Source organism: Bos mutus, chromosome 13 (genome assembly GCF_027580195.1).
Source record: "Bos mutus isolate GX-2022 chromosome 13, NWIPB_WYAK_1.1, whole genome shotgun sequence".
Taxonomy (NCBI): Eukaryota; Metazoa; Chordata; class Mammalia; order Artiodactyla; family Bovidae; genus Bos; species Bos mutus.
In genome coordinates, this window is record NC_091629.1 from 69,612,046 (window position 1) to 69,632,316 (window position 20,271).

Here is a 20,271-nt window from a genome sequence, read left to right on the forward strand (position 1 = left end):
CCAGAATTTTTATTGTTGTTCATTCGCTCAATAGTGTTTGACTCTTTGCGACCCCCACGGACTGCAGCACCCCAGATTTCTCTGTCCTTCACCATCTGCCAGTTTGCTCAAACTCATGTCTATTGAGTCGGGGATGCTATCCACCCATCTCCTCCTCTGTAAGGAAGCCACCTTGGTTGGGAAGACTGTGTGTGTGTGTGACGAGCTGGGGCTCCGTGCGTGTGGGCGCTGTGTGTTGCAGGATTCGGAGTCTTGTCTAGAGCCCACGTGTGTGTCTAAAGTACGGGGGCTTTTTAAGTTAGACGGTATGTTCCTTTGGGATGGGGGTAGGGAACGAAGTTATTCGTTGATGAAAGACAGAAGGCACCTCCTCCCCTCCCTGGGCCCTGTCACCTGCACAGCTGGGCAGCAGGAACCTGGGCCCTAAGGGGAATCCGGTGGACCACGTCCTTTCCAATGCATTTCCTTTATTTGATAGCTTTAAAGACCAAAGCAAGGGAAAGCGCGAGTTTGGGATGAAGTTCATCCTCAAAGTCGGCCCCGCCCCCAAACCTCGGGGCTTTGTTCGCTTCTCACGGACTCAACCCCTCAGCGAGGATCCTGCGGGCCTGGCAAAGCCGTTTCCAAGAAAGACGAAATCTTTGAAATCACTCAGAAGGAGAGAGAAGGGGTCGGCGAGAGCTCAGGCGCAGTCGAGTCCACAAGAGGTGTCGCAGAAGTGAACAAAGAGACACACTGGCAGCCGGGGCCAGGGACGCCCAGCCTGGCAGGCTGGTGGGAGAGGAGGACGCGGGAGCGCGGAGACGCCGCGTCTGAAGGGCTCTCGGTTCTCTACCCTCCGAGCACCAGCGGCTGGCCCGGGCACTCGAGGGGGCAACCCCTACAAAGGTTAGAGCCGCAGCCCCCGTGCCTGATGGCGCAGCGCCCGAGGGTCCCCCGCTTTGGCCCCGGCAAGCCCCGCAGTCTCGGGCACATCCCGACGGCGCTGACCGCTGAGCAGCGGGGCTACACCTGCTGAACGAGCCGCCGGCGCTGGGAGGTTTTGCGCAGGAGCCTCCTGTAGTCGTAGGGGTTTGCGGCGGGCCCATTCTCCTCCTCCACGCAGTCCTCCGCCGCCCAGCACCTGCGAGGGAGACCGGGGGCCGAGCATCAGCGGCGCCAGCGCGCGCCGCGGCTTCCCCGCCCACCCCAAGTCGGGCGGGTCCTTCTCCCACACCTCCCACCTTCACTGGACGTTTAAGAACCGCATGTTCAAAACAGCAGGGCAGTAACCTAACGGATTTGAGGTATTTCCTCAGCAGGTTTGCAAAACTCCTGAGCGAGGAGCAGATGGGTTGGTGGAAGCTGGTGAAGCCTAGTTGAATGACAGCTAAGTAAAACATCAGAAGGTGTAGTTCAGAAAGGTGAGCTTGGTTTGGCTTGAAATAATTCACAACCAATTAATACTTCAGTACCTTCTCCTTAAACAGTAAACTCAATGTGCCTCTATAGACAATCATTTTGCAAACGCTCAGTTCTTTGTTTTAAAGGAAGTGTGTTAGTCACTCAGGCGTGTCCGAGTCTTTGTGACCCATGGACTGTGGCTCCCCACCCCCCCCCCACACACCGTCCCCCCAAGGCTCCTCTGTCCATGGAATTCTCCAGGCAAGAATACTGGAGTGGGTTGCCATTCCCTTCTCCATGGGATCTTCCCAACCCAGGGATCGAACCGGGGTTTTCTGCATTGCAGGCAGATTCTTTACCGGCTGAGCCAACTAAATGCTTCCCCCAAATCGCACCATCACTCTGTTAGCTTTTCCAATGTTTCAACATCTTCAGTGAGGCTGTTGGGCCACCTTCCTGGAGCCACTGCTAGGAAACCCTGCCAACAATTACCTTTAGGTTCTGCAGCTTGCTTGGGGGAAGCAAGGAGCTCCCTAAAATGCAGCATTATTCATCAATTCATTTATTCATGGAGCACCTACTAAGTATCAGCTACCGGTGTAGGTGATGGGTGTACACAAGTCCCTACTCTCCCAGGATTTACAGTCTAGAAGGGGAGAGGACCATGAACAGCTCCAGTACTCCAGGTGGTGAGAGTTGGGAGGCTGGGAAGCCTTCTACAAAGAAGAGCCAGGTGGATGGCGATATATGTGTGTGAGTGTACCCCACTCCAGTACTCTTGCCTGGAAAATCCCATGGATGGAGGAGCCTGGTAGGCTGCAGTCCATGGGGTCACTAAGAGTCAGACATGACTGAGCAACTTCACTTTTACTTTTCACTTTCATGCACTGGAGAAGGAAATGGCAACCCACTCCAGTGTTCTTGCCTGGAGAATCCCAGGGACAGGGGAGCCTGGTAGGCTGCCGTCTCTGGGGTTGCATAGAATCGGACACGACTGAAGCGACTTAGTAGTAGTAGTAGTAGTAGTAGTAGTAGTAGTAAGCAATTTCATAGAGGGTGATCAGGAAAGGACTCTCTGATAAGGTGACATCTGATGGGAGACCTGAAGAAGGGGAGGAGGGAGCCAGGCAGATCTTGCAGGGAAGGGCAGTCATTCCAGGATGACAGGAGATCCCCATTATGGTCCTAAGATGACAGTGTGTATATTGTGTTCATGGCACAGCAAGAAGGCTATTATGGCTGGAGTGGAGCAACCAAGGGGCAGAACAGCAAGGGATGAGAGCAGGAGGAAGGAGGGGACAGTGTGACAGACAACATGGAGCTTTGAGACCATGGCAGGGACTTGAACAAGAGAGACACTGGAGGTTTCTGAGTAGCAGAGTGATTCAGTGGAAGTAAAGAGGCCTGTGAAAAGACTGGGCAATAGTCTAAGCAAGCCTGAGTAGCTGAGAACTGGTCAGATTTTGGTCATTTTGGTAGGTCGATCTGGAAGAGTCCACTGAATGGATGTGGGGTGTAAAAGAAAGGAATTAAGAATGTTTCCAAGGTTTTTACCTAAAACAACAAGAAAAATGAGGTTGCCATTTAATGAGATGGGGAAAGCTGCTGAAGGAATATCTTTGGGGCAGGGTGAGTTAAAAGATTTTGGTTTCAATTGTGCTAAGTTTGGGATACTAGATATTCAAGAGGAGATACTGAATAGGCAGTTGGATATATAAGCCCTGATCTCAGGGTATTCTCAGTTTGAGAGTTTTAGGTAAATAGATGATATTTAAGATATACAAAGGATGAGACTCTCCATTGTTGACAGGTCAGGCAAATGAAAAGAAATCAGCCATGGGGAATGAGAAGGAGCAGCCAGTGAGTGAGTGGGCAAACCAAGAGAAGTACTTACTGTCCTGGAAGACAGTGAAGAAAATGTTTGAAGAAAGAACATCACATGCTACTTATAGGGTGAGATAAGGATTGAGAATCATCTCCAGATAGGATGATCTTGGCAGGGACAGTTTCCATGGAGTGATGGGAATGGAAACCTGAGTATGGTAGCCCAAGAAAGGGTGGGGAGAGATGACCTAGAGGAGGCAGGATCACACTCATCTATTACTCTTCTGCTGTAATGAAGACCAGGAACACTGGTGCTCTGGAAAGTCAAGGTGGACTTCCAGATTGAGTCAAGGGTGCTTTTTAGGATGCATCCAATTACACCATGTTCACAGACTGTCAGAAATGATTCTGTAAAGGGAACAGACATTCAAGGTGTAGAAGAGAAAGGGGACAGTTGCAGGACAATGCTCTGGTGAACACGGAAGGACTAGGATTCAGTGCACAAACGGAAGGTTTGGTCTTAGCCAGGAGTACAGACACGCGTCCGGCTAATCACTGGCTACCTGCCACCTGCTTCCATTTATTAAAATTCACAAGATACTCAACTCTTCATGGCTGTTGTCCCTGATACCCAGACCTGCTCATACCTTCCTGGTGTACTAATGCTAATATTTGGGATGTATATGTTCAAAATATATATAAATAGATGTAATAAATTATCAGAATAATGTAATAATATTTACACATAAATATGCACTGAAGTGAAGTGAAGTCACTCAGTCATGTCTGACTCTGTGACCCTGTGGACTGTGTCCATGGGATTTTCCAGGCAAGAGTACAGGAGTGGGTTGCCATTTCCTTCTCCAGGGGACCTTCCCCACCAAGGGATCGAACCCAGGTCTCCTGCATTGTAGGCAGATGCTTTACCATCTGAGCCACCAGGGGAGTCTAAAGATGTACTATATATTGCTATATATTGGAGAAGAAAATGGCATCCCACTCCAGTACTGCCTGGAGAATTCAATGGACAGGGTGGCCTGGTGGGCTGCAGTCCATGAGGGTCACAAAGAATTGGACATGACTGAGCAACTAACACACACACATATTTCTATACAGTATAAATATATAAAAGATGTAATATATTTGTTTATAAAATAATAATTTAAGATATATAAGATGTATAAAATATTCCAACAGATAGTTTGGCCTGAAGCTTCTCTAATTGTCCCCAAAGATCCTTTAGAGCTGTTTTTCTGTTTTGTTTTTTATTTTAAAGCCAAGATCCTATCAAGGTTGATCTACTGTACTTTCTGGTTTATCCCTTTAATCTTCCTTAGTTTAGAAATATGCCACCTTGGAGTTGCCTGTCAGCATGGTTAAATCAGTATACTTTCTCTCTAGAGCCCAGCTCCTCATATATGAACATAAGGATGTTCTATCTGTATCTTACACACCCCTGCATTCATTGCATCTCCTTCCTCTAGCACCCAGTGTGTGTGCCTAAAGTCAACTCTAAACACACAAATGCCTGTGCTCAAATTTCAATTCCATTACTTATTATCTAGGTGACTATATGCAGTATGAAACTTTGGAGGCTTAGCCTCCTCATCTATAAAAAAGGACAGTGAGAGTAACTCCCCCATCCCAACCCCCGCCCTGCCCCAGCTCCTGGGAAGAGTAAATGAGATCAGAGCAAAGACAAGATAAGAGCGCAACGAGCACTCCAGTGATGCGGACTTCCAGCTTTTAGTCTAGTGAACGCTGACTCCACATCCTTAGATGCCACTGGAATGTCAGGATAGAACAGGTTCACAGCAAATGCGTGTCTGCTGCTGGGGGAGGGGAGAACACACTGGAGAGGAGGCAGACTGGCCTGTCAAAATGGGAAGCAGCTAAGTCAGTGAGAAGCCAACTGAGCTGGGATTGAAAGTGCTTGGATTTTAGTTCACACACGCTATTTGGGACTTTGGGCACATCCTTTAATCTCTTGGGCACTTGGTGTACTCCCGTATAGAGCTCTGTGGTTGGACCAGAGCATCTCTAAGCTCCAACCTGTTAACAGTTCTCGGCTCTGAGATGGAAGAATACCTCTTCTTTTGGAGATAAGGGGCAGAAATCATAGTTCAGGTTGGTTCTGGACAAGCAAATAAAGAGAATGACGGCCACCATTTATTGAACAACTCCCCGGCACCGTGTCTGGCATTAATCACATCCTCATTCATCATTTCATTTCGTCTCTCCAACAACAGGGAGAAGCAATTAGTAAATCCTTTTGCAGATGTGGAAACGGAAGCTTAGAGAGGCCCAGTAACACGAGCAAGGTTACTCAGTAACTCATTGGAAAAGACTCTGATGCTGGGAGGGATTGGGGGCAAGAGGAGAAGGGGACGACAGAGGATGAGATGGCTGGATGGCATCACTGACTTGATGGACGTGAGTCTGAGTGAACTCCGGGAGATGGTGATGGACAGGGAGGCCTGGCGTGCTGCGATCCATGGGGTTGCAAAGAGTCAGACACGACTGAGCGACTGAACTGAACTGAACTGAACTGAAGTAGCAGAATTGGGACCCAAATCTAAGACTCTAAAGCCTCTTCTTTTAACCACACGTCACACTGTCAAAGAGGTGGGTGAGGCGTCTGAGTGCCCTGGGCCAACAGGATGTTCAGTTAGAATGTTGGAAAAACAGCTTTATATTGCCTGGTGTTGTTCCCGTTTTTCATATACCACATGTCCACCTTATTATGTGCCCTCAATTTCAAAACTTTACTAAGAATTTTTTGGGGAAAGAAAAAAAGATTCCCCAAATTCTAAGTAAGCTACAAATGGTTTAAGTTAAATATCAAAGCTGGTGGCAAAGTGAAAATCATATCCAAAATACACATTTCTGTATGAAATTTTCTCCCCAATATTTTTTTTTGGTCTGACATCATCAATTCTGAGAAATTACATAGCATCATTGAGAAACCAATAAGTAAATAAAATCACATTGGTTAGAGTGTAAACATAGGTTGTGGCTACTATTGAAGACAGGTACTGCTTACAGTTAGTATGACCATATCATTTATCATCGAAACCGAGGTATTTTAAAAGGAGATTCTATTGATGATTACACCAAGAAAACAAGTAAACACTGAGATTGTGCAGAAAAACTGGGATATCTGATTACCTACCATAATCCTTGATTTTACTTTTAAACAACGTATCAATCACAAGATGCAATATTCAGTAAGGACACTGTCATTAAGCTAGCAAGCTTAATCGCTTCAGTCATATTCAACTCTTTGTGATCGCATGGACTGTAGCCTGATTAGTCCATACATAAATGAAAGTGCTCTAGAAATGGAATGGTGAGTATAACATCCAAAATGCTGTACTTTTAACATATATTTATTACCTTTCATCAGCTTTGAAACACTGGTTCTGGAGTTCTTGCTGTTGTCTTCGTTCTCTTAAACTAGGGTTGTGGTCCTTTGGTCCAGGATGACTGGGCAAAAACTCCTTATAATAGAAATCCTCCAGATCTAATAATTTCCCCTGACTGCAAATGACCAAACACACCATAGAATCAGGCTGTCTACTCACCGAAACTTGTAAGACACTCGGTTTCTTCATTTAAAGCATTAATATTTACAGTAATTGAGTCCCACATGCATGCTAATAGGAATGAGAGCAGTCTTGCGATGTGCAAAAAACAGTACATACCATAAGTTAAAAAGAAAAACCACTCACCTCTGACCTTTAGGAGAGTATTTAGCTGCTGGAAATGCTTTTCCAACTTCTACCACATCCAACTTGGCACAAAATTAGCAGCTACTAGATAGTTGGTGATTATAAATACTCATTTGGCCACAGCTCACAAGTGACCCTTGGGCCACTATGAGGAAAGCTGACCTTTATGTCCCGGCACAACCATTTCCCAAATTTATCCATCAGCCCATAGATGCACACAGGGCATCATGATCTTACCTGACTTCCTTCACAGGCAACCCCTGTCCTTCCCTATCGCCTGCTCTTTGGGGGGTTAATTTCTGTACTAGATTTTAATTCCTGCATGTGACACTCAGGCAGGGGTGTGTCCCCAACCATTCTCATTCGTGGATCTACTCAAGCTATGCTTCTGGTTCCCAGGTGCTCTGTGATCTGATGGGACTTCATCCGAGGTCAAGAGGTAACGGTCTGGAAAACTACCAGGTGTTACAGTCCTTTGGGGAAAAGCTCTTTTCAAGTTAAGATAACCAATTTGCAAACACATTTTCAGAATGCCACCAATTCATAAATAGGGAACTCTGTGTCCACTCATGCTTCTCAGAAGAACTCTCAATTGTTTTGAGCACTGTCTGGAAATTAGTTGATTGAAATAGTGGGATGATATTAAAAGCATGGACTGAAATGTTACAGGGAAAGGGAAATAGTTTGAATTGAAGTGGCCCACACACACAGGTGTCAGAAACCTCATCTTCCTGACAAATCCATACCATTATATTAATAAAATGTAAGATTTAGCTCGTGTTGAAGAACAAAGAAGTACAAAGGAGTCTGGGGAAAGAAAGCTCATGAACATGAGCATGTTCAAATAGCTCAATCAAAACCATATTAATGGGACAAGAAAGGACAATTCTGTATTGGATGGTACAATTTATTCAAAACTGTCTTGAGTCCACAGTATATATACCATGCACTGCGTTTCTGCTTGTGATCAGTCCCTAAGTTGTGTCTGAGTCTTTGCGACCCCATGGACTGTAGTCCGCCAGGCTCCTCTGTCCATGAGATTTCCCAGGTAAGAATATTGGAGTGGGTTGCCATTCCCTTTTCCAGGGGGGTCTTTCCCAACCCAGGGATCAAATCTGTGCCTCTTGCATTGGTAGATGGATGAGCCACCTACTGGGTTTAGCTCAATATATATTTCCAATAGGCAAGATCTTATAGATTACATATAAACTCCATATTTTAAAATTTATTGACAGCACACCACTTTCCAAATCTATGCATATAAAATAGGTGGCCTTTAAACATAATTTGAACATATAGATTTATATTTTGGTTTGATGAGTTATTAAAATTTAAAAACAATAATTACCTATCTTTCCTTGGTCTTCGTTTTTCTTCTTGGATTGATTTCTAAAGGGAATAGAATAATTAAAAATAATCTATATAATATTATGATCTTAATATAATTAATGGATATATTACTATAGTATTAACATATAAAATTATATTTCACTGGGTTTTAGCTCAATATATTTGAACTTTTATATTTACATGTTGAAAAGAGTATATATGTCTTTTAGGCTAAGGAAACAAATACTGCAAACAAGCTGAAGATATTATAATTGTGGAAACACTAATGCAAGCATCAAGTTGACTGACACCCTAAAAATGCAAGATAATAAAAATGGCAATTATTAATAATAATGGTTTGTCAATATGAAGGGTTTTCCCATTATCTTTATAGATACACTGAATCACCTTTTTCTCATCGTTTATCATTTTAATACCCTAAAATGTTAGATGAGTCAAAAAGTTCATAGTTTGCTTTCTTCTTATTGGTTGGTATTATAGCCAGTGGATGAGGTAGAAGTGAATGCTTACCTGCATCAAGTCTGGGAGTGGATCATTCTGAAAATAACAATGTAAGGGGCAGGATACCAAAGACATTCCTGTCCTCCTTAACATTTCCTGTTAACTTCATGTTCCTGACCCAGAGCCCTAGGCTAGGAGATGCTTACAAACAATGATGTACCAGCTGAGGTACAACGGCCCCCAGCAGTTCAGCTAATGATCCCCTGGGACCAGGGTGGTGTTCCTGCTTTAATCTGAGAGGTCCTGCCTCCTTGATCCATTATCTGAAAAAGTGTCTCTCTTATTCTTGATAACAATTTTCTATAATCTGAAGAGATGCTGAATGATGCTGAGTAACAGAGATCCTCTTTCTACAGCCAAGAATCAAATACTGCTCTGCCCTGGCAAGGACCACATTTTCTTCTGGATCAGTATTTCTGTCTGGGAGATGCTATGTACAAGTTGGTTCTCAATTACTGAATTCTTAAAGGAAGAAATATTGTCTGCACTTTTTTTTCACTCTCATCTGTGCTAGAATACTCTTATGAAATGTAATTCTGTGGTATATTTTCCCCAAAATTATTTAAAATGGCTTATAATAGAAGCAATCATGTAGTCAAAGGAATAAAATAGGAGCTGTAAATAAGGAACAAAGGCAGAGAAATATGAACTTTAAGACAGAGCTTTACATTTAATTGTCTCTTAGTTTCCTAGGCTCTAGGGCTAAAGTTAGGGATGTACGTGATGGCATTCTTCATCATGAAGAAGGATACTGTATGACCTAGAAGAGGATTTAATATGCATTTTATCACTGAGGGCTTTATATTAGGGGCACTTACACACTCATCTCAGAGATATTGCAGGTTTGGTTCCTGGCCACTGCAATAAAGCGAGTATCACAATAAAGCATGTCACACAATTTTTTTTTTTTGGTTTCCTGGTGCATAAAAGTTACATTTACATGGGACTTCTCTGGCAGTACGGTGGTTAAGACTCTGCACTTTCAATGCAAGAGTGAGATCCCTGGTTGGGGAACTAAGATCCCACATGCTGTGTGGTATGGCTGGTTTATGCTATGCGCATGAGTGCTAAGTCGCTTCAGTCGTGCCGGACTCCATGCGACCCCATGAACTGTAGTCTTCCAGGCTCCTCTGTCCACGGGGATTCTCCAGGCGAGATACTGGAGTGGGTTGCCATCCCTCATTCCAAGGGATCTTCTCGACCCAGGGATTGAATCCACATCTCTCTTGCATTGGCAGGAGAGTTCTTTACCACTAACACCACCAGGGAAGCCCAGTTTATACTACACTATAGTCTATTATCAGAGAAGGCAATAGTCTATTATAAAGTGCGCAATAGCATTATGCCTAAAAAATGCATACCTTAATTTAAAAATTTAAACATATTTTATTGCTAAAAATGCCATTAAAATGCTGGTAGAGGGTCCGAAATATTTCAAAAATTACCAAAATGGGACACAGAGACAGGAAGTGAGCAAACTGTGTTGGGGAAATGGTGCAAATAGACTTTCTGAATGGTTTCCACAAAACTTCCAACTTGTTAAAAAAAAAAAAGCAGTACCCGTGAAGCACAATAAAATGAGGCATGTTTGAATTGCTAAGACCAATGATGTCTTGAATTAGGCTTTTTAAATTATATTTTAATTTTTATTTATTATTTATATTTTGGTCACACTGCATGACCCACAGTATCTTAGCTCCCTGACCACAGATTGAACCCATGCTCCCTGCATTAGAAGTATGGCATGTTAACTACTGGACCACAGGAAGTCCTCAATTAAAGTTTTGATATGACAAATTGCAAACCTGAAATTTAAAATGCAAATAAAGAACCAAATGTCCTGTGGCAGGTTCTTGCCAAACCAGAGTAAAGAAGAAAGACAAAGAAACAGAGATGACTTAAGTATGAGATCTGGTGAGGATGTATTCTGAGGAAGCTTTTGAAAGAACAGAGGTCTGAGTTCAGCAGACTCTGAAGAAACCCTTCCTCGGTCACTGACTCTTATACCTTCTCCTTCCCGTGTAACATAAAGAAATTTGCTTTATGGTAAAACTTGAAAATTCGCCTCCATTACAATATGATGGACACACTCTTACTTTTCTTTTGGAAATACATGAATGCATTATGTACTCAGAGGTCTTCACAAAGATTAAGACAGTAGCCAAAATGCAGACATTAAAATAAGCGACCTGGGAGTGATCAAACCACCTGCTGCTATGTTCGGGGAAGACTCCAGAAAAATAATGGGACCAGAAGGGGCCTGTGATGGGACTGTGTCCATCACTCACTTTTTGAGGAAGCTGTTGGCCCTGAGTCATTTTGCTGATGGCTGCACAATTTCTGGACGTTAGAGCAGACACCAGACCCCGTGACAACAGAGCAAAGTATTCAGCTAACATTATCTCCTCAAAGCCACGATTCTCAGCCTCAGTTTACTCTTATTTTGGACAGGACAACAGCAACATTTCCCAGATGTAGGAGGTTAAGAGAATCCCATCACAGAAGAGAGCTGGTATTGGTATGAAGGCAGCTAGAATGACCACAGTCAATGGCGATATCCAAGGAGAAAAAAAGCTGTATCAATCGGCGAGACACCTGTCAGCACAGCTGCTCATGTCAAGCATGCACGAGGGGTGTCATGTCCACAGTCTGGCAGCGCCGAGAATCTTGTCTAAATATGTCCTGTTTTTTTTTAGCAAATAGGCTCATGATGAGCAACAACAGGGCTATAAGAAGGAGCAAAGTCTCTGTCTTCCTGGAGCTTCTAGTCCACAGGGGAGAGTCAGACAGGAAACACGCAGATACATATTTATACCTGCTATGAAGAAATATGAAGCTGGGCCAGGCAAATACAGAAGCAGCTGCTGCTTTAGATACGATTGTCAGGCAGCTTCTTTGATAAGCACAGATGTGAATAAAGTACAAACATTTTTGCTGACTACAGTGGTCTGGGTCATGAAGAGAAGGCTTAAAATATGCAGCATATTTTAGAATGATGTTTATGAAAACCATTTAAAAGTACAGAATGTGTTTTAATGTTTAAAGGGGATGGGGCTCCATCACAGCTTAAATTTCACTTAATGTGTAACCTCCCCCAATCCAGGTAAGGGCCAGATAAATATGAACTCATGGTGTGTTTTTACTTATAATAATATACTAGTTTTCTATGTTTTATGTTTCACTGCAGCCACAGATTTCAAGAGACAGGGCTATAAAACAGATTCCAGTCACTGATAATTTAAGATGTATGAAAACACTTTATATTAATTTTAAAAATAATAGTATGATGACAAAGTAATAATCTTCTTGGGAGTTGGGACTCACTTGTGAATCAGCTATATATATTTAATTTGTATACTGATTTACAACATTGAAAATCAACTATATTTCAATTAAAAGTTGTATTTTGAAAATAAATGAAAAAATAAAGTAAAATTGTGGTGATGGTTGTACAACTCTGCATTTACACTGAAAAACATTTAATTGTATACCTTAGATGGGTGAATTGTATGGCATGTGACTTACATCTCAATAAAACTCTGTGCCTGCATATGCGTGTGTGTGTGTGGACCTATAGTATATAGGTCTCTCTCTATGTTATATGTGTATCCATAGTATGTAGGTGTGCGTATGCACACACACACACACACACATATACATGTGTGGGTGCCTTTGTCCATCACATAGAATACGTAAAATGAACACTAGGCATTTTGATATTTGAGTTTGGAGAGAGGGGGAGGTCTGAGCCAGAGACCACGATTCAGGAATTGGTAGAAACTGAGGTCATGGCAGCTGATGAGAATGTCTGAAGGTAATGGGATGATAAGAGAATCTAAGATTGAATCCTAGGCAACACCAAGGGGAACAGGACCCTTCCAAAGAAACTGGAGAGAAACCACCAGAGAGAAGGAAGACGACTAGGAGACGGCTGATCTGGAAGTCAAGCTTCATTTGATGCTGGGGAGATAGGAGAAAATTCCAACTCATGGGAAACCTTCTCTGGGTTCTTTGGGACATGGAGAATTGTTGCTCTCTCAACCATGCAGGTGGAAGGGGATAAGTATTCCAAATAGAAGGACCAGCAGAAGCAAAAGACTTAGGGGCATGGGAGGCTGTGCACCGGCAGAGATGCCAGTAGGTAACTCTGGTCAGTGGGGCTGGGAGGAAGAGCTGTCCCTGGTCCAACAAGGAAGGCGTATGGATTTGATGCAGGAGTGGCCAAGCTATTAAAGGCACTATGCAGGGCGAGACGGACTACAGAAGCTGAGATTTGAAGCAATTAGGTAGGGTCTGAACTATCCAGGTGAGGAATGAGATAGTCTGGAATAAAGTAGTTGCCAAGGTAGTCAGAGGAGGAAGATGAATCAGAGCCAGCCTTTGTGGGGAGAAGACACGCTTTTGAGTGACTGATCTGATGTTGGGTTTGAGACAGCAGGCAAGACTCAAGCGGTCTCCCACTTTCCTGGTGTAGGTAACCAGGTGGATGACGGTGGATTGGTGGAAGAACAGGAACCTGAGAGGGAGGACAGGCCGGCGAGGGTGATGCCAAGAGCTCCCAGGCTGCTCACTATGACTGAGCAGATGTGGAGTCAGAAGACCTGAGGACAGCAAATGGCCCTCAGGGCTCAGAAGTGCTTCATCCATGTCTCAGAATCCTGATTCGGGAGACAGGGATGTCACCTTTCAGGCTCTTTCTAGAATTCGATCTCACAATGCTCGTGAACACAGGTCACTCTGGACCTAGAATTTAAAAGGTCCTCGATAAGTATCTCCTTCTCCCTCTCCCTTCCTTGGAGACTCACCCTTTCACACTAAGGTCCCTCTCTGGAGAGCTCCTGCTGTGATGCCCTTCTCTATCTGAGTTGATATTTGCATATAGGTTCAGATTCAAGGACTAGCTGAGAAAACTCTTGGGAGGCCATAGGCCTGTGGGGGAGGGGTGGACCCTGAGGAAGAGAGGCTAGAGAACAGGCAAGTGTCCAGGTCATCAGTCAGGGAGGGGCCAGGAAGGAGAAGCCAATGAGTGTCTCCTTCAAAGAGCCCTCCCTCTTGACGGGACTGTGTGGTCAGTTTCCTTACTGGCCATTAGAGGAGACACTACAGCTCCCATTTGATAAAAGATCAAGCCAGTAGTGGCTCAAAAGGTAAAGAATCTGCCTGTAATGCAGGAGACACAGGTTCAATCCCTGGGTGGGGAAGATGCTCTGGAGAAGGGAATGGCTACCCGCTTCAGTTTTCTTGCCTGGAGCATTCCAAGGACAAAGGAGCCTGGCAGGCTACAGTCCATGAGGTCGCAAAGAGATGGACATGAACGACTAAGCACCTAACACACACACTTACATGAAGCAGAGAATAGTATGTGGAGTCTTCAGAGTTATTTAGTGTTTTGGGTTTTCGGGGCCGCCTTGGGGGTCTCAATATTTTTGGCTCCTCTCCTTTTGAGATACCTACAAGAAAGATGATCATAAATAAGGACTCCATTACCAAAGGTATTATTAAGCAAGGTTTTCCTTTAGGGTTAAAGAACAAATTATATACATACAACTGGGGCTAAAACTGGAAGAAAGAAGAAATTCCTTTGTTGTTCCCACCAACCCGTATCATAATCCTCACCACATGCTTCCCTCCAATTGTCTGATGGTCTAGAACCATGAGAAATAAGGGGAAGAGGAAGAAAAGAATTGCACCGTTTGGTAACATGGAATAGCAGCTCAGAGGATGAGTGGGCAGGAAGGAGAAAAACTGCCATAAAATCTTAGAAAAGGAGGATAATGCTCACAGAATCCCCTGTTGCTGGCCTTATACAGTGACCCACCTATCCATCCATTCATCTACCCATCCACCCATCCATCCATCCACACACTGCATGATCCTCAGTCTAAAGCACCACTTCATATTATGGCCCAAACCAAGGGACTGCTAGTCTGCAGGCAGGCCTCTTTTCTAAAAGTCTAACCTAGTCTTTCACCAATATTTAGAATCTAAACTATTAGGATGTTCAGATTGGACTTTGAAAATGCTGGCAAAGAAAGAATCAAGTTTGTCCTCCTTCCCTTGCTCTTTCACAGAGCCAAGTTCTCAAATCTGTAGCAACATCATCAGATGTTGCTGATGATCTTCACACTTGGCAGTCAGTGCTCCACACTTGGCAGTCAGTGCTCCTTACAAATGGCTTTTTATGCACAGAGCTAATAGGCCTCTTGGGGCTTCCCTGGTGGCTCAGATGGTAAAGAATCTGCCTATAATGTTGAAGGCCTGGGTTTGATCCCTAGGTCGGGAAGATCCCCTACAGAAGAGAATGGCTACCCACTCCAGTATTCTTGCCTGGAGAATCCCATGGACAGAGGAGCCTGGTGGGCTACAGTCCATGGGGTTGCAAAGAGTTGGACAGGACCGAGTGACTAAAAATAGGCCTCTAACAAAGAATTTCTATTTTTCATGATTCTTGATCTCCATCCCTGAGCACATCTGTGCAGGAATGTCTGCACAAAAAATATTTCAAAGTTGGGCAAGGAGTGGGGTACGGGTGCTTAGTGGGGAATGGCCTATATTCAACAGATATCTGAGCACACATTTTCTAGTGGGACTTTAAGGGCATCAGTAGATCATTACTGCATATAGTAATGGGGCAACAATAATTCCTAATCCTCAGAGGTAGAAATACACAGAGAAACCGAATTGTTCCAAATCTTTCTAATCAAATCAAGTCAAATCTAATCAAATCAAAGAATATCTCATACTTATATGTGTAAGCAGCCATGACTGCCAGCATAAAACAACTCTAACCAGGATGGAGACTCACAGATGGCTAACTTCCTAGTCCCAGCCCCAGCCCACTGTGTGAATAAACTTATCACAAGAGCATTCACATCCTAATGTTATCCACCTCGTTCATTTTTAAATGTATGGGAAATTGCTGGATGACAAAGATCAGCTAGTTGGGAGTATGCCATCGTGGTGTAAGGCGTGGAACAACATGGACCAGAGAAAAGCAGGACAATCATTCATTACTGTTATTTTTGGAATAAAACAAAAGAAAACGAGATCTTGATACATGAGATCACATTTATAGACACCAGAGAGAAAATTTTAAAAGTAATGAATTCAAAAGAATCCTGGAATGTATGGGATGGTCACATTTACATAAAATTATAAACATGCATGAGGGAATGTGCATATTACAGATATAACCTCAAGAGGTGTTGAATTTTCAGAACTTCTGATTAATTCTTATATCTTGCAGAATTAACTTTTTTCTTCACCAAGATAATGTGAAGCTTGGGCTGAATAATCTTAAGAGGTGTCTCCCCTTCAGCTATGACCATATAATGTGGGCAGCCAGTAGGTGAAAACTATTGAGGAAGGTACTCAATAGAGTATGATCATTCAGATTAAACCTCCCCAGAATATTTCATATTTTTTTGCCCATAAGGTTATCAGCATACAAATATTTCAGAAAGGCACAAGTTTATTTTGCCTTCTAAATTTTTGTTCCTTTGGGGGTGTACAAACATTGCCTGCCAACATCATCCTAACTCCTTAATTATAAAAGTGACATAAACATTTATAATCATGAATTACCAGCAACACATCAATGTTGTCAGTAGAACAATTAGGTTTGTGACCATTTTGTGTGACATGCATGATACATATTAGCTCTTAAAGGTTGTTGCTATATTAAATAGCCAGAAGGTAAAACACTTATTTATATTGTAGTTCTGCTAATAATTTCATTAAGTGTTTGAGTCTGTCAGGAATGCACATTTAAAAAATAATGAAAGGACAAATCTCAACATTTTGCATTCAGAAGGCAGAAGACAGACTTAAAACTCAATGCCAATATTTGCTCTAGCAAATTAAATTTCAGCATTATTCTCATTTCATGATAATTACACTATTTTACTTAAGTAAACATGCAGAATATAATTTGCCAAAGTATCACAGGTCTAAATCAGATATTAGCAGCATAGAAATGCATTGATGTTACTGTTTCTTCCTTAAGAAATCTGTTTGTCAGTTTTGGTAAATTTCTATTCACAAATGGACAGTCTGTGAACTTGAAGCAATATAAGGACCCAGAGGAAATCTTAGAAGGGAGGAATGCTCATGGCTATGTGTTAAAGGCTATGTGTTAAAAACTATTCACCATAGTTTGGGTTGCAACCTGCCTTCAGTAAGCTGCTCTGTCTGCCTTTCACCTTGTCTGCCCTTCAGCCAGGATAGGTCACTTGGAGAGAACTGGGTGCAGATTCCAAGCTTGTGTGGATGATTCAGTCCCTCTGTGCTCCTCTCTGCCTTGCACTGCCTCAGGCTCTGAGTCCCCAGAGATATTTTAACTTCTCATGCTCGTTATAGATCCGACCACTTGTTTTCCTTCCTTCCTTCTTTGGTGTTTTCCTGAGGTGATGCGTTACAAAGGCAGGTGCCTCTGCTCAAAGTATCCAGAGCACTTCAGGTGTGCCTTAGTGTTCAGTGGATCTGTCTCCAAGCTCCCTGTGACCTCCTCAGAAGGCAGCTGCCAGCCCCACCCCCATTTGAACCTGCTCAACAATTACTTTGGCTCTTCCTTTTCTTTTTTCCTTTTTTCCCCTTTGATGTGGACCCTTTAAAAAGTCTTCTGAATTTGTTACAATATTGCTCCTGCTTTATGTTTTGGTTTTTTGGCTACAAGGCATATGAGACCTTGACTTCCCAATCAGGGATCGAATTTGCCACCCTCTGCATGGGGAGGCGAAGCCTTAATCACTGGACTGCCAGCCCATCAGCTGACCACCGATGCCCTAGAGCCAAGTCAGATCTGTCCTCCTATAGCTCGTGGGCTTTGAGCTCTCTGTCCCCTCAGATTTGAGAACTCTGCATCAGGACCTCAAAAAGTGAGCATTTAGCTTTTCAGTTACAGTCTTAGGTTTGGGGAAGAGGCTGCTCCCAGCCTACCCCTCACATTCTCTTCTAAACTAAGGTCACGGGAGAAACAGAGGAGAATGAAGCAGCTTTGCTTGTGTGGTGAGACCCACAGACGTCCCCTCCGGACCACCATCTGTCTCTTGGAAGTGCTCACTACCTATCGGTCATTTACTCCCATCTCCTCTGTTGGGCAGAGGTCATGAATTAGAATCCTCAGAGGCTCGTTAGTTTTGTTCTGGTCCGTGGAGTTAGGTTCTCCCTCACTTCCAGCCATCCTGCATACATACAGGAGCACACCCCACCAGAAACACAGGGGGAGCGCACACAATGATGCTAAGGGTGGCTGAAGACTGCCACCTGTGCTGAGTCTTAAGCTGAGCCATGAGCATGCATCCTGTGTATAAACATCCATGGGACTAAGAAGATAGTCACATAACAAAAATACATGCTTTCCTGGCTGAAGAATAAGGAAAACACAGGGGTGGCATTTAAAAGACCCCCAATAACTTCTTGCTTTTTTTTCAAGATCATATTGGTCTTAATCTACCAGAAAAAATATTTGAGTATATAGCCTGAGGTGAAAACCTACATTAATTTTTTTTCCTAAGAGCCAAATTTTAGAAAATTATTTATTGATTGTCAGTCATTTTCTCCAATTGGCCTTTAAAAAAACACAGAATTCAGTTCAGTTCAGTTGTTCAGTCATGTCCGACTCTTTGCGACCCCATGAACCACAGCACTCCAGGCCTCTCTGTCCATCACCAACTCCCGGAGTCCACCCAAACCCATGTCCATTGAGTAGGTGATGCCATCCAACCATCTCATCCTCTGTCGTCCGCTTCTCCTCCGGCCCTCAATCTTTCCCAGCAACAGGGTCTTTTCAAATGAGTCAGTTCTTTGCATCAGGTGGCCAAAGTACTGGAGTTTCAGCTTGAACATCAGTCCTACCAATGAACACCCAGGACTGATCTCCTTTAGGATGGACTGGTTGGATCTCCTTGCAGTCCAAGGGACTCTGAAGAGTCTTCTCCAACACCACACTTCAAAAGCATCAATTCTTCAGTGCTTAGCTTTCTTTATAGCCCAACTCTCACATCCACACATGACCAATGGAAAAACCATAGCCTTGACTAGACAGATCTTTGTTGACAAAGTAACATCTCTGCTTTTTAATATGCTATCTAGGTTGGTCATAACTTTCCTTCCAAGGAGTAAGCGTCTTTTAATTTCATGGCTGCAATCACCATCTGCAGTGATTTTGGAGCCCAAAAAAATAAAGTCTGACACTGTTTCCACTGTTTCCCCATCTATTTGCCATGAAGTGATGGGACCAGATGCCATGATCTTAGTTTTCTGAATGTTGAGCTTTAAGCCAACTTTTCCCCTCTCCTCTTTCACTTTCATTAAGAGGTTCTTTAGTTCTTCTTCACTTTCTGCCATAAGGGGGGTGTCATCTGCATATCTGAGGTTATTAATATTTCTCCCGGCAATCTTGATTCCAGCTTGTGCTTCCTCCAGCCCAGCGTTTCTCATGATGTACTCTGCATAGAAGTTAAATAAGCAGGGTGACAATATACAGCCTTGACGTACTCCTTTTCCTATTTGGAACCAGTCTGTTGTTCCATGTCCAGTTCTAACTGTTGCTTCCTGACCTGCATACAGGTTTCTCAAGAGGCAGGTCAGGTCGTCTGGTATTCCCATCTCTTTCAGAATTTTCCACAGTTTATTGTGATCCACACAGTCAAAGGCAAAGCACAGAATAGAAGAATACTATCTGGTTTTAAATAAGCAACATTTAGCCTTTCTGGTTTCCCCCACCTCCCCGACCTGCTCATACTTTGTAATAATAGGATAGGTGGTTCCTCTCAAGGTAAGGTGAAACACATCAATATTTTTAAAAACCCATTATCCCTTCTGAGGGCTTGTCTGGTCACAGGCATGACCTTAGGAAATGGCAAGCAAGCTTTTGGTGACACAAGACAGTCTGGCAGCAAAGACGGCCCATTGGAGATGGCATTCTAGTGTTCTCCCACCTGCAGGCGAAGCCCTGTGCAGCCTTCAGGAATGTTACTCAGATTCTTCATTTTATACAGAATGGACTCTGAAGGTCCAAGGTAGGGAGGGATGAAGGGCATCCACCCTACTGCAGAGCAAGCACTTGATCCCCCCTCCACCAGTCTCCTGGCTTCTTGCAGGGGTCCCCAAACTTTTGGGCAGCAGGGACCAGTTTCATGGAAGATGATTTTTCCATGGATGGTGGGGAGAGATGAATGGTTTCAGGATGATTCGAGTGCATTACATTTATTGTGCACTTTATTTCTATTATTATTATTATTACTATTACATCAACTCCACCTCAGATCATCAGGCATTAGAATCTAGAAGCTAGGGACCCCTGCTCCAGAGCTCTGTATTGATGCTCTTGTTAGTGAACCACTTGACATGGGGGAAGATTAAGTGACTTATTTACAGGATTCTCATTCCAATTCTGCAGTCTTGTATCCCATAGCTAGATTAGCTAGCAGTTTGCCAAGGCTCTTTGAAAAATGATTTTTAAGGGCTGTTTATATTCCAT

General features: G+C 43.5%; 1 protein-coding gene across 1 annotated transcript in view; it reads right to left on the bottom strand.

Annotated features, from left to right (window-relative positions):
• Positions 1–682: 682 nt before the first annotated feature.
• The window catches only part of MYO3A (myosin IIIA), a 168,534-nt gene continuing 148,945 nt past the window's right edge, over positions 683–20,271 (bottom strand). Inside the window, exons 31-35 of the mRNA XM_005908809.2 lie at positions 14,133–14,239; positions 8,287–8,327; positions 6,604–6,747; positions 1,012–1,123; positions 683–880 (exon numbers count right to left, since the gene is read on the bottom strand). Of these exons, the coding sequence (XP_005908871.2) occupies positions 683–880; positions 1,012–1,123; positions 6,604–6,747; positions 8,287–8,327; positions 14,133–14,239 (602 nt within the window). The remainder of the gene's footprint in view (positions 881–1,011; positions 1,124–6,603; positions 6,748–8,286; positions 8,328–14,132; positions 14,240–20,271) is intronic.